At 41.9% G+C, this 20,905-nt stretch overlaps 1 protein-coding gene across 1 annotated transcript; it reads right to left on the bottom strand.

Annotated features, from left to right (window-relative positions):
* Positions 1 to 12,549: 12,549 nt before the first annotated feature.
* Positions 12,550 to 17,020, bottom strand: LOC308096496 (transmembrane protein 26; the record flags this gene model as incomplete). Its single annotated transcript, XM_080443916.1, has 3 exons — positions 12,550 to 13,314; positions 14,336 to 14,480; positions 16,827 to 17,020. 3 exons carry the CDS (start codon positions 17,018 to 17,020, stop codon positions 12,550 to 12,552), a joined length of 1,104 nt encoding a protein of 367 aa, XP_080300042.1.
* Positions 17,021 to 20,905: the final 3,885 nt, after the last annotated feature.

Raw genomic sequence — 20,905 nt, 5'->3', positions numbered from 1 at the left:
TAGAAAGATCCTAAAGCCTTTACCTAAGATATATTAACAACACTCTCTCTCTCTCTCTCTCTCTCTCTCTCTCTCCTCTCTCTCTCTCTCTCTCTATATATATATATATATATATATATATATATATATATATATATATATATATATATATGTATAAATGCGAGGAAGCTGCGGAGGAAATAGCTTTTCGACAACATGCAGTTCAACTTATCACATTTGTAGCAGTGCTTTTGGAGGTGCGCTCTATAGAGGCCCCTCTAGTCAACATGCGATTACAATTTGGGGTTGAATGGATGTAGGTTCATGATATAGGGTGTTTTTTGTAACAAATATTTGAAGCCAATTACAGCAAACGGTATGAGGGCCATTGTCATATGATAATTTATACTGTACCTAATTTGGTGCAGAGATTAAATCTGCAACAAACAGTGACATTTGTAGCATTTGTAGTGCCAACTATGGGTGGAATTGAAATCACCTTTGCTCTGTGTTGTTTAAAGGTTCTATGACATTCATTTGTCACTTTTTTTATTTTTTATGTTTTTTGGAGGGTTTTATGACTTCAATTAGACCCCAAAAAAACTTTGAACATTCAGTGGATTTTCTGTGGTCTGGGGTTTTCTGAATAATTAGGCTGAAAGGTAATCTGTGATTGGCCCCTTGACTTTGATGTCACAGTCCATTAATAGTCGATGATTGACAGTCAAAATCCCTCAACAGCGACACCCACAGGCAATAGATTTCTTTTTTTCATTGCAGTTGAAAAGGCTTTAGAAATCAGAGAGAAAAAATCCTGCCATGGATCACTGGAGTGGATTTTTCAGTTAAAACTTTGAATACACGTTTGATGGACCATGATAAATACTTTTAATGTGTCGTAAAACTGAATGTCATGAAACCTTTCAATGTGTTAAAAAAAATTTGGGCTGATCGTTTATGATTTTTTCAATTTGTTTTATTGCCAATCGGAATGGAATATGAAAAATCAGATGAATGATACGTGTTTAAATCATAATAATATGATCATTTGTACAGATTGTGTGAATTTTGAACGAAATCTTTAGGAGTAGGCCTACTGTAGCAGCAAAAAGTGTGTTTTGAAGAAACAGTTAGGCGGAAATTAGCCTCGTTCCAACTTCCAAGCCTTTTCTCTACTCCGAGGAGAAAAGCCTGGTTGTGACCTAATACAGATAGCGTTTATAGGGCGGGTCTTTTTCGACCAATCACAACACGGGTTTCATGCACGGGGAGAAGTAAACTGATCTGTAAAGCCTCAATGTAACTTCCTTGGGCGGTACATCCGCCAAATTCCAGTACTTCTGTTTAGACACTCAACCGGCTAGGTCTCGGGGTGGAAATACTGTAGATTATACGAAAAAAAAAAATATATATATATATAAGGGTGGATTGTTCCTTCCTTCCTGCCTACTGAGAGTGTGCATGCAAAGTTTTATGCCGATCGGTCTATGGTGTCTCAGATTAGCTTTTACACAGACAGACGCACGCATGCATACACCGCCCCCCCCCCCCCCCCCCCCCACACACACACACACACACACACACACACACACACACACACACACACACACACACACACACACACACACACACACACACACACACACACACACACACACACACACACACACACACACACACACACACACACACACACACACACACGCACTCTCTCTCTCTTCAAATAAGATACTGCCTCTTCAACTTAGAGAAACAGGATTTCTACAGATATTTGCAGTTAAGGCATGTTTTTAACAAAAATATAAAGGCTAAGAAAATGTAAACACTGAACAAATCTCATCAATATTCTCATTGATGATTATAAAGGCAATACCACCAAAAAAAATTAATCAAGAATCTACTCAAGTATACAGTCTGCCAAGAATCACTCCACTTTTTATCTCAAATCTTAAATGGGAAAAGGAGGCAGGCATGGCCCTAGCAGAGGATGAATGGCTGAATAAGTGCACTATCCACCACTACTAGCTCTGGCCTTTGGAGAGAGTTTTCATGGAAGAACATGATTAGGTTCTTTATTACTCAGAGAAGAAAGTACTTACAGAATGGTACACCGGAATCTGGGAATTGCTGGAGAAAATGCAATAGTACAATGGCTGACCATATACAAAATGGAGAAACTCACATTCTCATTCTATGTGATAAATAGTGGTTGAAATGGATTTTATACATAAAAATGGATATTCTGTGAAGGATCTTTATGTATGTGGGTGGGTGTGTGAGTATGTAAGTATAATTCTGGTATGTTTGTATGTAGGTATAAGTAGGTGAAACTGAGCTATGTATGGAGGTACAGTACTTGTATTATATTATATACATTTTTGTATATTTTATTTCTTGTATTTTATTTCTCTATGTTTTATTTTTATCTTCTGCTATATTTGGAGGCCTGTTCACCGTGCTGTTAGGATTAGGAGTAAATCAATGTTATATCTGTTGGCAAACTGCCATGGACTTTGACATTAAGGAGAAACGGACTGAGAACTTTGTAAAGGACTGATGTTGCTTTAATATAGGATCCCTCTCTTCTGGACTGAATAGCCCCTAACATAATGAGTGTTAAAAACACCTGAAATGTACTCATTTTATACTGTGATGATGCCCAAGGTGACCTGCTTGTTCTAAAAACAAAAAGAATAAAAACTAGAAAAAGTGCTCCTCGGAGCACAGGTCTCTACCAGGTCAGGTAAGTTCGGAATTCACCAATCATGATGTAATATGAAAAATTGGACAGAACCCTCTTGATCACTTGACTACAGAGATAATGTGTACCGATTTGTGTGATGCTTGGACAAAACTTGTAAGAATAGTTTAGCAAAAATCGGCCTCCTGGTGGCGCTATAATAGGGCAATGTTCAAAATTTGTTCCTCAACGTAGTGCAAATGTGTGTGCAAAGTTTCACCACAATCGGACACTGCGTTCATGATTTGAGCCATTTTGTTCAAAACGGAGCACTCCTGCAAACTTTAGATCAGCGCTACTCAACCCGCGGCGCGTCTTGGCGGCCCCCTCATGGTTTTTTTAAGCACAGGATAAAAATATATGCATTTCCGTTCAAATATATGGGTTGCTAAAACATTTTTCAAAAACAAACAGACAGACATACATACAGGTGCGTCAATTGTTACAGGTATAATGCATAGTTTTCTATGCATTTCGGGTTTTTGGGGGGGTTTGACCCCCACATTTTTCCGGCCGCACGGCTTTGCCGCGTGCCCAGGATAGGTGTCCCTTATTTCAATCTCTGGGAGTTGGCAACCCTAACCTTGCCATACCTTAGCTTTTGCTGAACTGATGCCACTGGACATACACACAAAATAAACTGGTACAGTGAAAAGAATATGATGTCAAAATGTACATTTTCTTGTGTGTTACAAAATCGAAAATCCAAAATAGGACCGTCATTTTTATGGCGGCCCCTTGGACTTTTGGTATTTTGCTGAGTGGCCCCTGAGCCATCTTAAGTTGAGTAGCCCTGCTTTAGATGGAATATGAAAAATCGAACAGATCCATCTTGATCACGTGACTATAGAGACCATATCTACTGATTTGCATGAAATTTGTATTAAATTTTAAGGAGATTTTTTTTTTTTTTTTATATATGTCAGCCTCCTGGTGGTGCTATAAAGGGCAGATGTGAAAAATGCAGGGCAAAGGTTTTTCCTTGGCCTCTAGGGAGTGCACATACAAAGTTAGGTGAAAACACAAAATGTTATAGCGCCACCATGAGGCTGATTTGAACATTTTCAAGTGGCATTTCTTCCTCGGCCTAGTGGGAATGTCCGTGCAAAAAAAAACGGAGCACTCCTGCAAACTTTGGAAGCCATTCTTAGCCAGTCAGGATGGAATATGAAAAATCTGAAAAACCTGTTTCGTTCAATGACTATAGAGATACTGTGTACCGATTTGCGTGACATTCGGACAACATCTGTAGGAGTACTGTCAAAAAAATGTGTTTAGCAAAAAGCGGCCTCCTGGTGGCGCTATAACAGGCCCATGTGAAAAATGTGGGTCAGAGGTTCTGAATTGGCATCTAGGGAGTGTGTGTGCACAGTTTCGCTGCGATCAAGCCAACAGTTCGGGAGATTAGCTGTTCACAGACGGACACACGGACACACACACGGACGGACAGGGTGCAAAACATACTCTCTCGCCATGCCTTTCGGCCTGGCGGAGACAATAAAGTATTAAAAAAAAGATACCGCCTTAAACAACCTGAGAGACTCATGTAGCGTGGATGCATGTGTGAATGCTGGAGCATGTTAAAAGAAAAGCAGAAGAAATCTTACTTGTTAATGGCCTGTTTTCCTTCTAGTACGAGGTCTTCAACCTATATATTTGACTGTAGGCACTGCATAACAGATGTAGATAAATTAGGGAGCTATTTAGTTCTACTACTTTGAGCAGTTTCAACAGCATTCGCCAGTATTGACTGACAGTTGCTGACTATTACTTGCTGTACAGTACACTTTCGGCAGACAAATACAAGATAGCGTTTGAGGAAGTCAGCATTTTTTGGCATACTGTGCCCAATTCAACAGAGGACAGTCACTGTAGCCATAATGACTGAAAGACGTTTAGAGGTCTCTACTGAGCTATGCTTAATTTATACTCTTTTGTACGTCGGTGTCACTTGCCAAAAATGTTCAATCCATACAAGAGCTTGTATATCAGCTATGTTCAGCGTGTGACACCGTCATATGATGAAGTATAAATTAAGTTTCATGATAGTCATTCACTACTGAACAGGGTATGGTGGCCTTACAGGCCAATTTAAACTTCACTGCAGAGCTACAATGTTGTATTTGCTGAAAATGCATTGAAAATATGTCACGGTTGGTCGACAAGGTATAAATTAGATTCAGCTTGTATAACAACCAAACTGCAGTTGTTATGATTGTTGTGGTCTCCAGTGGACCGCAGCCCTATCAGCACCATAGACCCATTTGGGTCTTCCACTGGCATGGTAATAACTCCGTCTGAGCAACGACCCAAATACTTTCCTCAGCCAAGATAAGGGTAGGTCCTGCCAGTGATAAGGCAGCACTGTCCCCTTAAGGACTTAGGGAAGCCACCACTGCATCAATACAAGAGGACTTTTTTTTACCCATGCCTTCCATTATAATAGAATGGCTCAGAGCAACCATGATGTTCTACACATTGAGGTATTTTATCATTTGGAGTAGAGAAAGCCGGGATGGTTGTAACATGGAATTGTAACACTTTCGATCTATCAAATCAGGGACAAGAATTGCCTGATTTACTCTGCACATGCTCGGTTTAGCCCTTATTCCTCATGGGAGAAAGGAGTAGTCTGTGGCAGACATATCCTAGTTTATAAGGAAACTAGAATGGGCTGCTCACAAATCTCCACCAGGAGGCAGGCCCTACAGTACGTCTTTCCATCTTTCTCAGTCTGGGGCATGTGTTGATAATGTTTTGGGGTTGTGCACAATGGAGGCAAGGGATATAATAAAGGACTCTCATTACATCATTACATTATGATGCACGCAAATCTTTGGACTGTGAACACATTAAAGTGTGGCATGTTGTCATCACTAGGACAAACATGACGTTACACTGTTATAGCCTATTACATTGCAACATGTGTGCAACACTCCCAGCTCCAGTGTCAGTAATATCCTGTCATTCATTGTTCTATGTAATCTGCAATGTGTGAATGTTAATTCCTTGTGTCAAGTATGTTTGTATCACCAGTCAATCAAAGGCTTGGATTAGAGGCCTAAGTGGGTTTTGCTGCCCCAGTTGCTTTGCTTTGTCATTGACATTATGGCTACACAAGTTAACAGTCAATTGTACATAAAAATTAAACTAAATGGCATGTAGAATGAGATGTACACAGCTGTGAAAGGTGACAGACCATGACAGTATATCCTAAGGAATGAGACCTCAGACCTGTGTGTGCGTGTGTGACACTGCATGATGGAGAGAAAAGAGACAAATTGGTCTCTAAATGCATACACATGCATGCCATATTTAACATTACATTCAGTAGGGATAACCCGATAGAATCCAAAACCCCAAACACATTATTTTGAAATCCAACATATTCTTTCGGCAACTATTACATGTCTGTGATTTCAAGACAGTGCTTTACTATGGCTATATTAAATTAGTTTTGGTGCACTCTAGTCCTTGTCAAAGGGACTAAAGACTCTCATGATTTGGGGGTTGTCATGTTGATGAATGTTTATTTTGGTGTTCATCAAACCTTGGCTTATTTGCGATTGTCTAATAATGGTACATCCCAGAATCTAGAGGGACAGGACTCAGGAGTATTGTAATTGGATAGTTAGTAGTATAGATCCCATAATCCAGAAGCTGGCGGCCTCGTGGGACGCGCATCATGACAGTCGTCATTGACCGATTTGAAAAATATTTGAGAACTGAGGTCTATGGCCTGTCAGTGTGCATAAGAAATATGATGCTGAATGGCCTATGTGTGAGTAGATTAGCTGTGGACAAACACACACAGACACACACACACACACACACACTACATAGACATACTGTGCACATGAGTGAAAACATGATCTCTGGATGGAGATACGAATTGCATTTTTGATTTTTTTGGGGAAAATTCCTATAATGACATGCCCAAATTAGAGACACCATTGAAAGTTGTTGTTACAGCATTTATTAGCATTTGTGTCACAGGCTCTGAGATCTGTAGTCATGGTATCAAGTCTGCACGTAGTTGGGGAGCACACCTGGCATGGACTACTTCTATTTGTATTTAGTTTTGTGTTTCAATATGTCTTCTTGGAGGAGAAAGAGTGACAGGGGGGTGCTTCTTAACATTTTGAAGGGAACATCTCTCCAGGATGCCATAGTCTGTCACCACTGTGACTGACAGTGACTAACAGACCTGCATGGCCACACACACACACACACACACACACACACACACACACACACACACACACACACACACACACACACACACACACACACACACACACACACACACACACACACACACACACACACACACACACACACACACACACACACACACACACACACACCAAACACATGTGTTAAAAAGTAAGTTAATAATAATAATAATAATAATAAACTTTATTTGTATAGCACCTTTCATGACATGAAATGCAGCTCAAAGTGCTTTACAGAGCAAGAATACAATTACAGTTAGAACCAATTTAACAATAAAGCAAACAAAAATAAAATAAAAGCAAAGGCATAAAACAACATTAAAATAGGGAATACAGTGAGGAATTAAAAATCAACCAAAGAATCAGCTAAAAGCAAGAGTGAAGTAATAGGTCTTGAGCTGTGCTTTAAAGCTATCGACAGAGGCTGCCTGTCTTAAGTGTAATGGGAGTTTATTCCACACTGTCGGTCCGTAAAAGCAGTATGTCATTGTAGGCACCTCGAGCAGGTCAGCACTTGAAGACCTGAGGGCCCGGTTTGGAACATATCTCTCTAGGCAGTCAGAGAGGTAGGAAGGTGCCAGACCATTTAGAGCTTTATAAACTATTAAAATAATTAAATCCTAAAATCCTAAAAACAACCGGGAGCCAGTGTAGTGAAGCTAGAACTGGAGTGATATGTTCTCTCATCCTGGTTTTAGTTAAAATTCTGGCTGCCGCATTTTTAACAAGTTGTAATCTGTCAGTTTTTTTCTTTGGCAGGCCAGAGTAGAGTGCGTTGCAGTAATCAAGCCGAGAGAAAACAAAAGCGTGGATCAGCGTTTTTGCATCGTCTAACGACAGATAGTCTCTAATTCGCGCAATATTTCTAAGATGAAAGAAAGCAATCTTGGTGACATGATTAATGTGTGTATTGAAATTCAATTCAGAATCGATAATCACCCCCAGGTTCTTTACTGTGGTGTTACTTTCTACAGCCAGGTTACCAAGTCTACTTGTTATTGATTCTCTCTGCTCACTGGAACCAATTATGAGAACTTCTGTTTTATCCTCATTTAGCTTAAGAAAGTTCTCACTCATCCAGCATTTTATACTGGACAGACAGGTCAACAATGGGTCTAGAGCGCAGGGGTCGTCTGGAGCTACTGAAAGATACAGCTGGGTATCATCAGCATAGAAATGGAAGTTCACTCCGTGATCGGCGATGAGTTCTCCCAGCGGTAGTATATACAGGGAGAACAATAAGGGACCCAGAATTGAGACCTGTGGAATACCAGAACAGATGTTGTGTTTGTCTGAGTCAAAGTTAGCTAGACTGACAAAATAGCTTCTGCCTGTTAGGTAAGAGTGAAACCAAGACAAGGCTGTGCCTGACAAACCAATCCAGTACTCCAAACGCTGTAGTAGAATTGTGTGATCAATCGTATCAAAAGCAGCGGTTAAGTCAAGGAGTAGGAGAACAGATACATTTTTGTCGTCAGCGGACACCCTAAGATCAGGTTAGAGGACGACTTCACCCATTTTCAATCTTATCTCCAAATAATTGGTCCTCACTAATGCTCATGATAAAATGGTACAATTGTTTTCTACTTGGTCTGTGTGTCATAGCTGTGGCAGCTGTGGACACAAGATTCACATTTTTTCATTTAGATTTTCCTTAATGCAAGAACAATGGCTTCAATTATAGCACGCTAACTTTCCAGGAGTAGAAAGCCTGCAGTTTCTATTAGCTTGAAGTCCCCGTCGATGATGTCACTGGTAGGCGGGTTTCTGAACTGTCCACAGCCCTCTTGTGAGACACAGACCGAGTAGACAAAAAGGTACCACATTATCATGAGCATTAGTGAGGAACAATTATATGAAGATTGGTTGAAAATGGGTGAAGTCGTCCTTTAAGTGTGGAATAACACGCTTTCAATATCTACACTACCGTATGTTAACTAACTAACTCAGACTATGGGGTGAATTGCAACATTTCACTTCATGTGTTACAGAGATAACACCTCCATCATGTAATAGCAGACACATATTCTGAAAGCACTGGCTTAAAAGAGCTCCAAGACACAGAGAGAAATGTCAAAAATGTCACAACCACCCCCGGTCTCTCTGCAACAATAATGTCAGCTACACTATAAAGAAAAGAATAACCTTCTGACTAATCTTGGGAGAGCTGTTCACAAATGGCAAATTATACAGTACTGTTTGAATTGTAATTCTAGCCATTTACAATGTTCTGAGGACTTATCACCTACCTTTTGTTATATACAGTAACTGTACTTAAAATTCAATGAACCCAAGTATTACTTCATTTTGTGTCCAAACTGAGTATTTTTTTTATATTCTTGCAATTGCAAATAATACATTGTTTGAAATTGCTCTGTGAGACAGAACAGCCATATGTGACAGTGGTTACCAAAGCCATCTCATATTGATGTTGACTGCCAATGGAGGCATGCATGCAAAAAAGTGAAAATGTTTAACCAAAGTGAAATGAAATACCGTTTGATGTAGTATTTCACTATTTTTCAGTCCTCTTAACACATCCTAAAGCTGTCTTACCAACCTGGCAAAAAGTTGCATGATTACGCCATACTACTGACTCTGTCTTTGAGTCATCGTTTGCAAACAAGACAACATATACCATCCCGCCCTGCACAACCAGCGTAGTGAGGCTCATTATTTTGCCAACCACAGTGTTACATGAGGCAGTGCGAGCAGGCTACTCTTGCCAGCTGTCAAAAGTTGGAGAATTCATTTGAAATTTGCCTTTGTTTTCTTTCACTTTTTCCATTTCTGTAGCATCTCAACGGCGTGTTGTCAACACCATTTGGGTTTATCTGTGGGATTTCAGGCTGATTAGGTGCACGGTTGGATGTTTGACCTTCATGATTAGCTGACATGAAGAGAGGGAATTATGACAGCCAATGGAAACGCTCCATGCTACTGAAATGCACCTGTTCTGTTTCCCTCCTGCCTCCATATGCCACTGCCTCTCCCTACGTGTGGAGGAGATCATACAGTCGAGGCGGTGGCAAGGGCTGATTTGTTTCTGATCCGTGCGCGCTACAGTAGACTTGCCTGCTCTTATAGTCGTGCCATTTCAAAGCTGTTCACCGCTCTCCTCCCGTTCTAAGTAGGGCAGCCCGCGGTTTAACAAGGCACGATCAGCTGACATTACCCATCCACCCACATGCCTGCACAATCTTGTTAAAGCATACAGCTAATCTGAGGAGGCAAAGGACTCTTTTGCAATGAAGTGGGCCTTTTCATCATCCCGTGGTGTTGCCTCCATCACGTTCTCACACAAAAGTTGGATTCCCCGGAAAATTAACAGCAGGTGCTTCAAATAGGCTGCTGTGGTAAATATTTATGACGACATTTGCCTGGGAATGAGTGGGTAGAAGGGGATTTATCTGTCACCGCATATGTAGAGAACATTGTTTTGCTGAAAGTATTAACATGTCAAATGGGGTTCTTTCATACATTTTGCCTCTGCCGTGCCCATAAATGTCGGGTCCACCATCAATAATTGAGACAGAAGCATACGTAGCTACAAAGCAGAGACAGGTTCTCCCACAAATCCTCCGGAGGTAGCCTGCAGTTTTCTTCTTTGGAAAACTTTGAGCTCTTTGAGTCTCACATTCAAGGAAGCACAAACATACACACAGGTAGTCACACGTACACACAGTACACACTTTTACAAAAATGAAGTAACCTTCAGACTTTGCACAATACACAACATAGGTCTACCTATTTTTCTCACCATCTTTCTCTCTCCTTCTTACTCTCTCTCTCTCTCTCTCTCTCTCTCTCTCTCTCTCTCTCTCTCTCTCTCTCTCTCTCTCTCTCTATTTGAAAGCAAAAGAGAGCCAGAGACCCCATCATCAATAAGTGGATAGGCTTGGTGAAATACAGCTATTTGATGAGCACAGGTGGGTAACACTTCAGAAAGGCCTTTCTTTGAATCCTACCTACAGCAGACCCTCAGCTGGATGCCACCCCCCCCCCCCCCACCCCCCCCAGCCTGTGCACACAGTGTGTGAGTGCTTAGGAGAAGGCGGTGAAAGTCATCCTTGAATGCAGCAGGGTTATAAGTCCCACTGCTGCAGCCCCTGGCACCATTTGGCAGTTGATGTATTGTGTGTGTGTGTGTGTGTGTGTGTGTGTGTGTGTGTGTGTGTGTGTGTGTGTGTGTGTGTGTGTGTGTGTGTGTGTGTGTGTGTGTGTGTGTGTGTGTGTGTGTGTGTGTTGGTTGGGGGGAGGGAGGAGGGGGGGGTCATGGGAGGAGAGTGTTATCAGAGGAGAAAATGCCCATTCCCTCCCTGTGAAGAAGAAATATTGGATACTTTGTTTTACGTCCTCTCATGCTACAGTATGTTCTGGAAGAGCCTTTAGCCTACTTTTGTAGTCTGGACCTGATTGTCTCAGAGGTGCCTTTTATGCTTAATTTAGGCTGATACGATGATGTTGTGCGCCAGATAGCCGGTCTACAAGCCCACAGTCACAACGCGGTGTAGATCAGTTACTTTTGGCACGTGACTCTAGAACGTATGTAGGCTGCATGTGACTGTAGGTGGTGTGCAGTTGAATCTGACAAAGATAGCGTTTTGTTTGGATCAAACTATTCATTGCATTAGCACCGACTTAAGGGTTAACTGTATTAACCTCTCAATGTATTCCATTACCTTCCCTGATACCACTAGCAGGTCATTGTCACAGAGAGACTGGCCATAAAATGACAAATGCTTTACTCCAGCCCTCTCTCTGTGTGTGTGTGTGTGTGTGTGTGTGTGTGTGTGTGTGTGTGTGTGTGTGTGTGTGTGTGTGTGTGTGTGTGTGTGTGTGTGTGTGTGTGTGTGTGTGTGTGTGTGTGTGTGTGTGTGTGTGTGTGTGTGTGTGTGTGTGTGTGTGTGTGTGTGTGTGTTTGCAGCGTCTTCTCTCTAACTGGCATGCCTGCCTGCCTAATCAAATAAATATTCTTGTGGTGCCTTGGTTGACTTGGCAACAGTGCCATCTCATGGCAGCTACAGAAAAGACAGCCAAGGTAGATGTATTTTAATATACGTATATTTCAATATCATATGATGGAAGGCAGTATGTGCTGAAACAGTATATAATATTGCAGTAGTATATATTTGTGACTATTCTTGTCTTCAGCATGTATTGAGTATTTTCTATGTCTAAAAATGATAGATTACTGTTACAGTTAAATGAATATTTATTACAACGTAGTTGTTGGATATGCAACGTATTCAGCAGTTACACTAGTTAGATTCAACCGTTGTGTTATTTATACACATAAACTTCCAATTAACAGAAATTCATCCACTATTAAACCTTGTTTGACCTGAGCCGGATTTATTTTCCTTCGCGGCACCTGTCAAAGGCATTGCATACATTCAAGTTTGTATCTCTACATAGGGCTTTTCTCCTCTCCCGTGGTCTATTTCGAGGAACCAAGCCTCCAGAGAGAGCTGAGACCATCCTGTGTAGACGACGGAACTGGGCTGTAGTGGTGAGAGAGATGGAAGATGTGTTTGACTGTTCTCTCGGTAAGTTAAAGCATCCCCATGCACCCCTGAGGGCGCAAGTCCTGCCCTACGGCATTTTAAGCCTCTCTGCACGGAACAGCTCTAATCTCGCTCTCTCGCTGTCACTCTCGCCCACGTGTTCCATCTCTGTGTGACGGCTCTGGTGGTCCACGTGTTGACCCCTGACTGCAGTGTCATCTGCCACCGCCTCCCCTTCTTCCTTCCCTTTCGCCTCCCAGATTCGACACCAGGGCGCCAGTGGCGCGCACCGCTCCGCCCCCGACTGGCGCTCGCACTGCACCACAAATATCCGGTAGAGCTCCAGGAGGACGATGAGGATGTTCTTGCAGGTGAAGAAGATCATCAGCTGGTTGAGCACCTGCTCCTTGATCATGAGGTACAGGCGGTACAGGAGAAAAGGCCCGTCCTGTAGCCCCACTGTCAGCAGCAAACTCCACACCTCACTGGAGCAGCAGGAGACGCTCTCGTTCTCCCCAGGAGATCGCTCCTCTTGACGCGGGGTGCCTGGTTGGTGGTGGCCTTTGGGGGGGCTCGTCTGGGTCAGCACCAGGGGGAACTGCATGAGGGCCCAGGAGAAGAGGGCCAAGCCCACGATGATGACCACCCGGTTGGTTTTGACCTCGGGTTCCTTGAAGGTGTCGAAGATGTCGAGGATGTCGGCGCCCAGTCCCACGTAGACCATGAGGAGCTGGGACAGCTGGTCACGGGACATGTCCCCTTTGGGCATAAGCCATCGGCCCAACACCAGCACAATCAGCATGGTCTGTTCCAGGCCCGCCGCCCAGTTCTCTGGGTCTAACTCAACCATTCCCTGAGTGGAAGACACATCAGAATCACATTGTAGAACATTCCGATCAGTCTTAAGCAGGCTTAGCCTATTAACCTTTTTCCCCCCTATTTTGTATTTTGACCACTCATTATAGCATGCACCATACAGTAGCCATTTTCTCATTCCGTGTGCACTAGCGTTCTATAGTTCAAACAATGATGTGCATTAATCACTTTCAGCCTGGCGTCCCTATTCTAGACACATTTTCCAAAATAGCAGCATTTTGAATTAGGGCTTAAGTGGTTAATATACAGTAGACCTACATGATCAGAAATTAGCAATACCTCTATGTGCCATCTTTATTGTGCAAAATTATGTATACAGTATAAGGCAGTGGTTCTCAAAGTGGGGTCTTGATGAGTGTTCCAGGGGGTCCGCAACAAATTGAGGGACAGTTTACAGTAATATCACTATTATTTCACAGGCTAGAAGTTGGCCCAGTGAGAGAATGTACGAGAATGACTATTCAGACCACTGTTATCTCACAGTTGTAGAATCCTGTATTAAATGTAATCTAAATCTAACAACAAGGTCCTGAACACAAAATCTTCTCAAATGAGGTTCATCTGCCTAATACGTACAGTGTATCAATTTGGGGATCCTCGACATGAACATGTTTGAGAACCACGGGTGTAAGGAGTGATTCTGTGGCATTTCGTTGTTGCATTTATCCTGACAATATGCGTCATCTACATCTTCAAGATTCAATGGCTGTCACCCAACACAAAGCACAGCCACGAGGCCAAAACAAACCCCATCCAAATCCCACATGAAAGCAACAGCACTAAAACCACCCACGAGGTACAAGATCTGAGAGAGCACAGCGTTTTTGTTTTTTGGGAGCACAGCGTGGACTTCATCTTAGGGCATTATACACTTCCTGCGAGAAACACATTTATCTTTCCCCCTTTTGCCAGATTAAAATCTTTATCTCTCATCAGGTAAGCGCGACGGTGTGGCAGCGGCCAGCGTGGGGGAGGCGGTTTGAGGCGGTGACACCCACCGCTGCGATGGGGATGTGAGCCAGCACATGCAGCTCGGGACCCGAGGAGACGTTGACAGGCAGCTTGGACTGCAGCAGGCTCAGTTCCAGAAACCAAATGGAGGGGATGACTGTGCTGAGGTAGAGGAAAACCATGGGGGAGAACCTAAAAGAAGACACCCAAAGGGGTGAAAGAGAGAGAGAGATGTGCAGATGGTGAGTTTTTCCCTGTAATCATTAAAGAAGAAAGAATATATATATATATATATATATATATATATATATATATATATATATATATATATATATATATATATATATATAGTATACAGTATACAGTATACAGTATACAGTATACTGTATAGCCTATGCGTTTATAATAAAAAAAAAACCAAAATAAGCACCGTATTTCAGACTGGCAATTATTCTCATCATATATGCAAATCCCTCTTGACAGCGCAAAGACTTCTCCATGAAGAGAGAACTTCAAAGTAAAGACTCAGAGGGAGAGAGAGAGAGGCTGAAAAAAGCTTGTGTCAAAATGCTCCCTGCATGTGTGAGTGAGGCAGGCCGAGCCGCAACCAAATGATTCCGACAGAGGAACCATTGCTTTCGAAATGAGCTCTGGCGTCACACTGCTGTACCTTTTTGAAGTATATGTAATAACGGTTGACCTCAGTTCATGTTTACTCCACTGAAGGCCCCAGGGGCAGAAATATCATGGCCCTGGCTGGTCAAAAAATTACATGAAAGACTTGTAAGATGAGACTGTCAGAGAGAGAGACAGACAGACGGACAGACAGAGAGAGAGAGAGACAAAGAGAGATGCATGTAATGGAGGCGATATGGTGCAATGTAAGCAGACAGAGAGACAGAGAGTGCAATAACATTTCAAAGGACTAGATATGGTGTTGATGGAGAGAGAGAGAGAGTGAGAGGGAGAGAGAGAGAAAGAGAGAGAGCGAGAGAGAGAGAAACTCGGCAAGAATAATTGTTGTTGTTTTTTTTTTGGCTGAGAACATAAAGCGCCTCACACAGAATCTGCCTCTCACCATCTTGGACGGGCCGTTGTAAATTGCTCTTCCCGTTACAAGGTCACAAGTTATTTACTTGCCTCACAAAAAAGGTTTACGTCGAGGCGACTGCAACTCCTCAATCCTTCCTTCCTTCCGCCCATTTTTATGAGAGTGCAGAAGATGAGCCAGCGCTGTGACTCGCTCGTGTGGGTTGGTTTCTTTTCTTTTTTTCAGCCCAGCGAGAATTTTTCATGTATCCCAATGGGGACAGGAGAGGGAACCATTTTCCAGCAATTAAATTAACGAGCTCATTTGTGTTGTCAAATCATTGTTACATTTTGCTTTGTAACCTCAGCCATATTGTCATTTATGGTTTTTAATAGAGCTGAAAATGAGTAATGCCTATAGGAGGGTGCATGCCTCACAGTGTATACAGCAAAATTCTCAGTGTTAATGTACTCATTTGTATCTCTGAGAGTGTGCAAATGTAACCACTCAGAGTTAGATTAATACTGAGGATTTCTCCCCTCTGTGGTTAAACTCAGTTTCCGCCTTGAGATTGGGAGCTCGGGGGTTTAATCCCCATTCCAAAGACTATCAAAATGGTACCCAATGCCTCCCTGCTTGGCACTCAGCATCAAGGGCTGGATTGGGGGTAAGTCCCTGTGACATACTAGCATCATGTCCAGGGGGTGAACTTGTGAATCAAGCTGCCTCTCACTCTACGGCCTATGGGCCACGTGGCTCGGGAACAATTGGTTCCCAAGGCTACTCATTAAACAGCTGTGTTATGTCCTGATGGATATTTCGCTACAAACATGTCCAGCCTTGACATCATAATAGGCCTATTACATGCTTTCAAATGCTTCCACCTACTGTAATTCTGAAGCTCTGGAAAAAAAAACGACACTGGAAAATAGATGATTCAAAGCCTAGCTAGTTTTCTGCTTGGCAGAAATGGTAATTCAAAAAGATTTTTTTCATTCAGCTCTTTCTTTCTGAAATTCTGAAAGGAGTTTTCTCAACTATTAGGAGGTGTATCCACCAAGGCGTTTTTTGCCTGAGTGTAGCATATATTTAGAATGTTTGTCAATGGGAGGGCTGCGTGTTTACACTATGCTGGAAACGCCAGTAGTGTGAGTGAGTGTCTATTCAGTTTTTATCTGGCTGCAGAGAGTTGGAATATGAGCATTTTAGAAGAGGCTTGAGAGACTACCCCTTACTACACACATACAGTCTGTAGCCAGTAAACGTGTATTAGATTTGTATGTTTGGTCACAGAACAGACCCTTTTCACAGCAGCTGGAGGTAATAACATTACTTGCGTTTTATTTAGATGTTACTGTCTGCCAGCATGTACAGTTCCTTCATGCTTGCCCACAGAAACACCTAAATGAAACACACTTTAATTAATGTTATACCTTCAGCTGTGTTTACCTGTCGAAATAGGCTGTTATGTAAAGGTAAGTGTGTTTACGGTAGCGTTACTCTGTTACCATTTCCACTCAGCATTCCGAGTGCATTTGAGCGTGACGGCCATCTCCACGCCCAGCAGAGCCACGCCCGTCAGCAGCAGCCAATACAGAGGCTCCCCTTTGACGGCCACCACGCGCCACACTGTCACCATGCCGTGCACGGCAAACAGGAAGCGGCTGAGAAGAGCCAGCAGGATGTTCAGGATACGGCACATTTCTGTCCAACAAAGGGCCTGTGTGGGGAAGATAGGCTTTCATTCTTATTTACATCTAGAATTATGATGTATCCCTTTGTGCTGTTGCTTTTGATTTGTGGTTTTACAATTACATCTTAGAAGTCACACTTTGGCCGGTAGATAGTGACTTCTACTTTGCTTTGACGGCTTCACGTGCCCGAAGATAGCAGATCTCATCAGGTTGGAGATTCAGTTGAAGGTTCCTTGAGGTCTTGTGATCATGAGATTGTTTCCCTGCTCACTAAGCTCCATTGTTTTTATTTTGTATCTTATCACATACCCTGGGTGATGAAAGGGCAGAGAGGGTGATAAGCTTGAGCTGATTGTTTGGACTGCCGTATATCTTTCCTACTGCAGCTGGCCAATCAGCACAAGTGAAACACTTTGGAATCTTTTTTTCAAAGTATTAAACTTGTAAAAAATGATTGCATTAGGTAAATATGAGTCCTCTTAGGTTAGTTAATGCTGCTCTGTTAGGGTTAGTTTAAATTAACGGTAAAAGAGTTCAGTTGCAGTCCCTGGGTAACAAAAAACGCAAATACTGAATGGGAAGTGAACTGTGATTTCACAGACACCATTGTGTGCTTTCCTCTTTCTCAATGCAAAGACAACTGAGGTGTTGAGGCTATGGACTCCATCACTCTCCTGGGTATATGGCACATCATTGATCTGTTGGTGAAATAGTATTAACCAACTGTTGTTGGTTAATAATGGTTAATAATAGGCTACTACTTGGTTAATTTGACTTTAATTACACTTTAATTTGTGTAAAGGTAAATCTACTTCAAAATTGACAAGTGTACGAAAGACTGAAGCTTGTTTGGGTATAGAAAACTCTTGTAATGTGGTTCAAGAATGAAGCAAGCAGACCTTTCATCTTAATGATTTATGCTGATTTGAGTTCCATTTCTCAGCATTTTAACATTGAGAGGCTGTTGCTCACGTTCTCAGATAGGCCATCCCAGATTGTGGTAATAACTTTAATTTATTCTTACATTAAGTGGTCCCTGCAGCAAGATGGTTTATTCAGCATCACAATAATTTAACCACTTTATCCATGCTTTTTGAGCTTGTACATCTGCTATTTTTGAGCATTTTTGAAAAATCTTCTCTTCTAGGGGTCCCTGGCTCAAAACATTTTCAGATGGGGGTCTGTGGCCAAATACATATGAATTTGAGGGTCCTTGACATGAAAAAGATTGAGAACCACTGCTATATAGGCTCTGTGCATAAGTATAGTCACAGGTTTGCTGAAGGTGGTATTCCCGTTTCCTGTTTGATTGGCTCGATAACAGATTTGAACTGGAAACACGTGAAGGTGTCATATGTGTTTCGGGTTCGAACCTGCTGCTGAGACAAACAAACAAAACTATGGGTAATTGAACCGTAACAAGAAAAGAGGTACCGTATGCCATAGACCATGTTATAGACTATTCCCCTTTTAACCTAAGGCCGATTCTACAAATGCCTTTTAAATCAATAGTTCTCAAATGTTTTCGTGCCAAGGACCCCCAAATTGATATGTATTTGGTCGCGGACCCCCATCTGAAAACATTTTGTGCAAGGGACCCCCAGAAGAGAAGATTTGCGTTTTAAAAAATCGGCCCGGACGGCTGGCGTAGCAGTCCGGGCACCTAGGCTGCTAATACTGCCTGACAGTGTGTCACAGCCAGGTTCGAATCCCGTTCCCGACGACCTTTGCTGCGTGTCACTCCCCATCTCTCTCTCCCCATATCCTGTCAGTCTACTGTATTCTATCAAATAAAGGTAGAAAAAGACCCCCAAAAAATCTTGATATACAGTATTAAAAAAAAATCTAAATTATTCAAGATTTTTCAAACACTTTCAAGATTTTTCAAAAACGTTCAAAAATAGCTGATGTACAAGCTCGCTGTGAGCTTGTAGATCTGCTATTTTTGAATAGCCAACACTAACATCTAAAATGACACAGACGATTTCCTGGTTTGAATGGGTTCATGTAAAAAAAATAATAAAAAAAAACTGTGAAGATTGTGTGGCTAAAGCACAGATTGCAGCTGTTATCCTCACAGATTTCAGTAGGTCAGGGTGAAAATCCCCTGTCAAAAGGCTTTTTCAGAACAGATCGTTCATGAGAAGTTGCCCAGGGGGACAGCTTTATCCCTAATTGGTTGAAAAGAACTTGCTGCTTAAATCCAAGCTTATTTATCCAAGGTTATTATAATAAAAGGAAAAATCTCAAGTGAACCCTTTGAAAGAGGTGACTGAACTGAAAATTATGATCCAAGTAAAAGTCATATAAAAACTATTTACAACCACGCATTGAGCAAGAGAAGAAAGTTAATTAAATTGTTTAAATATCTGGAAATTATTAAAAGGTTTTTATTACTTTGGATTTTGTTTTGCATCAAAATACTAAGGTATACATTTCTTTAGATGTTCTGTGTAAGAATAAAGTGTTTGTGTTGTTTTAGATAGATATACATTTATTGATCCCGCAAGGGAAATTCCATTTTCAAACTTAAACTTAAAAGTTTAGTCATTAAATAATTTGACATAGTGTTCATACAATAGAAGACATAGCTCTTAAATGTGGATTTGTGATAAGTGACGGACCATGAACCAAAAAAAAATACAAATCATATTGTCATTATAGCCCGAGTCCATCCTTATTTGTCATTTACCATTAAGTGATGTCAGACAGCAAGAGTCTCGTTCAGCCCAGCTGGAGAATCAGAAGGACAACATTCATCCAGCCGGAACAATTGTGAGTGAAGCATTGTACTATGCCAGCACTGATTAGTAAGGCACTGCTACTGTAATGATTCATATTTATACTCCATCGTATGAGTGTTGCTTGCCAAAAATAGCAGATCTACAAGCTCACAACATGTTGCGATGTGACGTGTTGTGAGCTTATAGATTGGCAATTTTCTGCGTGCGACACCATCATGTGACAAATTATATCAGCTTTTAGTCATCTCTGCCCGTCAGAGCCAATGGACTGCACCAGCACATCAAAAGGAATAACACAATGTTCTCTACATTTGATCGCTTGAATTTTCCCCCTGTTATTTGAAATGTTTGTCATTTATCATTCCAGGTTAAAGTCAGCATTAATTATTCTTGCTGTAACCGTTCTTGAATTTTGTCACTGACCTAGAAATTCAACTCAATATATGAATCTAAAGCCTTTAATACTGTAACTCTAAAGCCTTTAACAGACTATTTCAAACAGATTAAAACACTGGAGCACATTATTCATTTCGCTATGCAATACGTACATTTACTGATTTCACTTACAGAGATAAAAGCCAGATGCTTAGTTGAATGTCCCTTTTATATATCTCCCAAAAGTTCCCAGATGTCTTTGGGGACGGAGCAGTTGATCAAACTGGGGCCACAGTCCCACGCGTCTCTTTATGAAGTGACCTGGGTCTGAGTGAGGCACCTCCAACCTGACCGCTGAGTCCTGACTGTGGGTAACCCCATCGGATGAGTAGGCACTGCAAAAGTCACATTGTGTGTGTGTGTGTGTGTGTGTGTGTGTGTGTGTGTGTGTGTGTGTGTGTGTGTGTGTGTGTGTGTGTGTGTGTGTGTGTGTGTGCGCGCATGTGTGCGCGCGCGCGTGTGTTTGTCCGTGCCCGTCCACGTGGTGTGCGCAATCATGACCTTCTTTGCTTATGTAGTTTTATGTATGTATAAGTGTGGGAAGATGTACTAGAAAAGTATCGGAACTGTGAAGAGTGTGTGTGTGTGTGTGTGTGTGTGTGTGTGTGTGTGTGTGTGTGTGTGTGTGTGTGTGTGTGTGTGTGTGTGTGTGTGTGTGTGTGTGTGTGTGTGTGTGTGTGTGTGTGTGTGTGTGTGTGTGTGTGTGTGTGCGTG

The sequence above is a fragment of the Gymnoscopelus braueri genome, assembly GCF_963280865.1.
Source record: "Gymnoscopelus braueri genome assembly, chromosome: 12".
In the NCBI taxonomy this organism is placed as follows: Eukaryota; Metazoa; Chordata; class Actinopteri; order Myctophiformes; family Myctophidae; genus Gymnoscopelus; species Gymnoscopelus braueri.
This window is presented reverse-complemented; position numbering and strand designations above follow the sequence as displayed.